This window comes from Ictalurus punctatus, chromosome 20 (genome assembly GCF_001660625.3).
Source record: "Ictalurus punctatus breed USDA103 chromosome 20, Coco_2.0, whole genome shotgun sequence".
Lineage (NCBI taxonomy): Eukaryota > Metazoa > Chordata > Actinopteri > Siluriformes > Ictaluridae > Ictalurus > Ictalurus punctatus.
The window spans coordinates 17,651,727-17,657,726 of NC_030435.2; the positions used below are offsets into that span (position 1 = coordinate 17,651,727).

Sequence of the window (6,000 nt, forward strand, 5' to 3'; positions counted from 1 at the left end):
GCTCCAAAAACATGTAGAATTGCCACTAATTAGCTTAATGCTCATAATATTGGCATTTAAGTTGAATTACAACTCTGAGTTTAAATAAGTGCTTGGTGTAATCATTTTATTTAATATCACACATGTGTAACATTTTCTGTACAGGAAATATAAAGCGGTTCATAGGTGATCGTCGTTATCTTGCTGTCTTCCGAGAGGTTCGTTTCTGCTGGCTAAGTGAGCTCGGGCTTTCGAGAGCGTAAAGGGATTTTGATCTCGTATGACGTTGAGACATATTGTGTGCATGTGAGGGCTTTTTCTCTTCAAACAGGAAATCCTCTGAGCTGAATTTGTCCCACACTGCCGTTTTGGCTGCTGAGTACTGTAGTTGCTTATTTCCCCCACCTCCTCTCCTCTCCTCACTCCACGATGAGAGAATGACTCAGCGCTTCTACGCCTTTTGAGTAAAAAAGAGCGATTTTTTCCCCTGTGCTGTGAATGTTAGCAGTGTGTCGTCGGCTCGAGTATCACCACACCGCCTTCGCCGGGTTTTGTGTGCGTATGCCAGGTGATACTGCGTGACGTATGTAGGGGTGCAGTAACCAATTGACAATATCAATAAAATTTGGTAACGGAAAAAGTAAAACATTATTGATTAATTGGACTGTATTGTGAAGCACGTATGGCATTTGACTAGAAATGACTGAGCACATTGTTGGCCATAACAACTTGTGTTTTCATGAGAGTAATATTTCGATAATAACCGCTCATTTGTGGGAATGTGAGAAATAGTGGAAGTGCAGTGTCCCTGGTTTAAATCATGTTTATTAACCGCTGTGTATTCTTTTTGAGTTTTTCTAGCTGCATTGCGTTGCTGCATTTATGGTCTCGGTTATCTCTCTTTCCTACCCCTTAAGAAAGCAGTGGTGGCTCAATGGTTAAGGCTTTGGGTTACTGATTGGAAGGTTGGGGGTTCAAGTCCCAGCACTGCCAAGCTGCCACTGTTGGGCCCTTGAGCAAGGCCCTTAACCCTCTCTGCTCCAGAGGCACAGTATCATGGCTGACCCTGAGCTCTGACCCCAATCTCCTAATATGTTGGTATATGTGAAGCAAAGAATTTCATGGTGCTGTAATATATATATATATGTGACAAAGTTGTCTTCTTCTTCTCGTCCCTTCATTATCTCATTAAAGAAAAATATCGAGATGACAGCTTGTTGAGTTGATTAATGACTGAACCTGGTCTTGATTGATTAGTCTGTGAGATGAAAGTGTTCTCGCTAGCATGTGCAATTGGGCAGAAAGGAGCGAAGCTATTCCGATCAAGTAGCTGAATATTTATTTAAAAAATATATGTTATAGCATATACATTTAGATTTCGTTCCACATCTAATTCCATCCCAAAAAGAAACGATTCACTGATTCTAGTGAAAACCAAGAATCAACCCCAAAGCTTTGGAGTCGATTTCACATTCTGAAAATGATTCACCTCAGGTGCATACATGGCAAGCAAAATCAACCAGGGAGTATTAGTTAGCAAGATAGGCTGCAGATATTTATTTTCAATTTGTCTGGTTGAAAAAAAAAAAGAACCCGTGGAAAGAAGTATGTAGAACCCGTGGAAATCATGATGTTTGTTTGTTTGTTTGTTTGTTTGTTTGTTTGTTTTTGGATAAATGCGCTATATAAGTGCAGACCATTTAGTTAATTAGTTAGTTAACTGTTATATGTAGCCACTAATGATATTCAGCTAAAAGTATGTGAAACTAATTATGTGCATTAAAACAGACACTATGGCAGATAGCGAGTACTTGAGTCACTGTGTGTGGTGACTTTATGTAGCTGTAGTCTGTATCCTCTCCTGATAATGCCTCGAGTGATGAAGCTCGGTCCGTGTTATGTGTGTGCCCTCTACAAAAATGACCAACATTTCAATTATGAGCTGTGCCGTTAGTTGAGTCTGAGACTGGAGTGCTTATTTTTACTCCGTGAACTGTTTAAATGTACACTCGCCACCCACTTTAATAGATTACACCTATACACCTGCTCATTTATGCAGTTATCGAATCATTCAGTGGCAGCAGCAAACTGCTTAAAATCCTGCAGATACAGGTCAAGAGCTTCAGTTAACGTTTCCATCAAACATCAGAATGCAGAAAACGTGTGATCTCCATGAGTTTAATCGTGGCATGGTTGTTGGCACCAGATGGACTGGATTGAGTGTTTCAGAAATTGCTGATCTCCTGGGATTTTCACAAACAATCTATATCTAGAGTTTACACAGAATGGTGCAAGAAACCATCCTGTGAGCGGAGAGTCTGCAGGCTAAAACACCTTGTTGAGAGAAATCAGAGGAGAATGACCATACTGGTTTGAGCTGACAGGAAGGATATAGTAACTCAAATTATTACTATTTTTAGATTCACCCAAACTGGACAGAAGACTGGAAAAAGACCGGGGTAATTCTACCCCGCCATCCCCCTCCCATAATTTTCAAATGGCCAGTTTGGGTGAGTCTGTGCCCATGATAGCCTCAGATTCCTGCTCTTGGCTGACAGGAGTGGAACTCAATGTGGTCTTCTGCTCTTATAGCCCAATTGCCTCAAGCTTCAATATTTTGTGCATCCTGAGATGCTTTTCTGTTCACCACAGTTGTAAAGAGTGATGATTTGAGTTACTATATCCTTCCTGGCAGCTCGAAACAATCTGGCCATTTTCCTCTGACCTCTCTTTTTAGCAAGTTGTTTCCACCCACAGAACCATCGCTCACTCAGTGTTTTTTTCCCGCACCATTCTATGTTAAGAGACTGCAGTGTGTAGAAAAGCCAGCACATCAGCCGCTTCTGAAATCCTTAAACCAGCCCATCTGATACCAACGACCATGCCACAATCAAAGTCACAGATCATAATTTTTCCTCATTCTGATGTTTGATGTGAACATTAACCGACGCTCTGGACCTGCATCTGCATGACTGTATGCATTTTGCAGCTGCCACATGATTGAATGCTTTCATAACTGCGTTAATGAGCGGCGTATAGGTGTTCCTATTAAAGTGGACACAACATCATCGACTGGGAACTACGTGAACCAACTGGAGCATAATGCATCTGAGCAAGCATCAACTGAAAAGTTTTGTTTCTGCAAGTCCGTAGGAAGTAGATTTATTTCTTTCCCTGGTTATTGGACGAGTTAAGTGCAGTGAAGTGAGCAAAATAAAAAAAAGAAATGCCGGAGATGGTTACATCATTCTGATCGGATGCCGCACGACTGCAAATATCTGTGGTGGAAAGTGTGTCTGAACAGAAAGCATGTCAGATACTGGCTCTGACGGCGATCAAAAGTGTGCTGAGTCTGATCTGAGGTTTTAAATTTCATTGCAGGCCCATGATGACCCCTGTGAGCCGTAGCTGCCACAGCTAGTCAGAAGCTGCACCATGGCCAAGCCGGGGACCGACAGAGATGGAGCCATGGTGGAAAAGACAACTGGGAAGAAGGTGACACAACCACTAATGATACTTTTATTGTTATTACACCTGTATTTTTTTTTTGGTCGGGGTCTGGTGCTAACATTAGTTTCACACAGCAATATACAGGCGCACCTCAAAACATTAGAATATTGTGGAAAAGTTCTTTTTTTTCCCAGTAATTTAGTTCAAAAAGTGGAGCTTTCATATACTCTAGGTTCATTACACATAAGGTGAAATATTTCCAGCCTTTTTCTTAATCTTGATGATTACGGCTTACAGCTCATGGAAATCAAAAATCCAGTATCTCAAAATATTAGAATAAAGAATTTATAATACAGAAATGCCGCAGTATCGCATTCCTAGTGACAAGCCACTCCTGAACCAGAGACAACGTCAGAATGTTACCTGGGCTAAGGAGAAAAACAACCGGACTGGTGCTCAGTGGTCCAAAGTCTTCTTTTCAGATGAAAGTACATTTTTCACTGGAGGAAGAGTGGAGAGGAACAGAATCCAAGTTGCTTGAAGTCCAGTGTGAAGTTTCCACAGTCAGTGATGATTTTGGGTGCCATGTCATCTGCTGGTGTTGGTCCACTGTGTTTTCTCAAGTCGAGAGTCAGTACAGCATCTACCAGGAGATTTTAGAGAACTTCATGCTTCCATCTGCTGACGAGCTTTATGGAGATGCTGATTTCCTTTTCCAGCAGGACTTGGCACCTGCCCACTCGCCTGACCTGAACCCCATAGAGAATCTATGAGAGACACCAGACCCAACAATACAGACGAGATAAAGGCCGCTATCAAAGCAACCTGGACTTCCATAACACCTCAGCAGTGCCACATGCTGATCGCCTCCATGCCTCGCCGCATTGATTCATTAGTTAGCGGGCAGTGGTGGCTTGGTGGTTAAGGCGCTGCGTTACTGGTCAGGGGTTCAAGCCCCAGCACTGCCAAACTGCCACTATTGGGCCCTTGAGCAAGGCCCTTAACCCTCTCTGCTCCAGGGGTGCTTTATCATGGCTGACCCCAACCTCCTAACATGCTGGGGTATGCGAAGAAAAGAATTTCACTCTGCTGTAATGTATATGTGACTAATATTGGCTCTATATTGGTGCGGTAATTCGTATAAAAAGGATTAAAGCCCTGATCCAAGTACTGAGTGCATAAATGAACATAGTTTTCAGAAGCTCGTCATTTCTGTAGTATAAATTCTTTATTCTAATATTTTACTTTACTTTTTTCACTTTGTGTAATAAATTCAGAATTTATGAAAGGACCACTTTTTTAATTAACTGACGGGAAAAAAATTTTAACTTTTTTTTGACATGCACCTGTAAGCGTTCTTTGATTGGTCAGGGATTTGGTGGGGTGTGCTTTAATGTATACTTCTTATTGGTTCTTTTTGGTTGGTTTTACTTTGGAAGTCATGCCAGTGTGTCTTGATTACAGAAAGGATAGAATACTATATTGGTTAACAATGAGTGTGTCTTTATACATTAGTGCTGTTGATTGCTCAATTCTGATTGGTCAGAAGGTGTTGATTTAATTTTCTGTAAAGCAGCTCTGGCAGTTCCATCTGCAAGGTTTATATAAATTTTTTAATTAGTTTCTCCAAAGAGACATTTATTTAGCATTTGGAACAGTGTGAGCCATGAGTGAAGGTTTTGTAGTTTTTCGGTTAACATGACAAGCTGTCCTCTTGTCCTATTTAAAACATCTGTTGGTGTAAGAGGAAAAAAACATTGTTATTTAAGGTCAGTAACAATGTCTAATGATGTAGTCCACACTCATGGAGCTATTTTGCTGATGCTAAAATATTCTTTAAAAAGTATTTAAGCTATTTTAGGGGAAAAGACATGCATGTCTGTTGGTCTGTGCGTGCTCTAGAAATAAATACACTTTTGTGTCAAGAGTGGTCTTTAATTCATTACATTTTTTCTAAAGTAACTGGTGCGTATCAGTCTCATGCCATGCTGTTGTAAATAACGCAGTGCAGCCTATTTAAATATTATTAGAGCCAAAAAGGTGAATGTGAAAATGAAACTTTATCGCAGTAAGACAAGCACTCAGGCTCTTTTATGTCATTTTTCTGCAGATCAATGTAAATGGGATTTAACTTGGACCGGGTTTCACTTGTTTGGTGGGCTCAAGCATATGTGCGACATACTTGTCGTAACAGTCGGTGCTTAGATGTATTTGAGATAAAGAATGCTGTATAATTAACAGTGGTAGAATCTAATCACTGTTGTGTTTTTTTTTTCCTTCTCTGTAGAGTAAAGATAAAATCTCACCATTTACCAAAACGCCGAAGCTGGATCGGAGTGAGATAATGGGGAAGCCGAAGTCTTCCATGAAACGCAAGCTCTCCTTCAGTGTCAGTCCGCCCTGTAACGAGGAACGGGACTCAGACACAGGTCAGTTTCATTCTGGTAGAAAATTCCAGTAGCTTTCATGCGCTTCTACACTGCCTCTTGTGGTTAGTTCTGGAAACGGTTAAACATGCAGACTGTACTTCTGTGCCTTTTTTTCCCCCCTGGAGTTATATAACACTTGAAC

The 6,000-nt window shown here is 41.0% G+C and overlaps 1 protein-coding gene across 2 annotated transcripts in view; it reads left to right on the forward strand.

Annotated features, from left to right (window-relative positions):
- The window catches only part of ankrd12 (ankyrin repeat domain 12), a 46,890-nt gene that overhangs the window by 24,615 nt on the left and 16,275 nt on the right, over positions 1-6,000 (forward strand). For both annotated transcript variants that reach the window (XM_053688561.1, XM_053688562.1), the window contains exons 2-3: positions 3,361-3,474; positions 5,717-5,858. In XM_053688561.1, coding sequence (XP_053544536.1) covers positions 3,415-3,474; positions 5,717-5,858 — 202 coding nt within the window. In that variant the 5' untranslated portion in view covers positions 3,361-3,414. The remainder of the gene's footprint in view (positions 1-3,360; positions 3,475-5,716; positions 5,859-6,000) is intronic.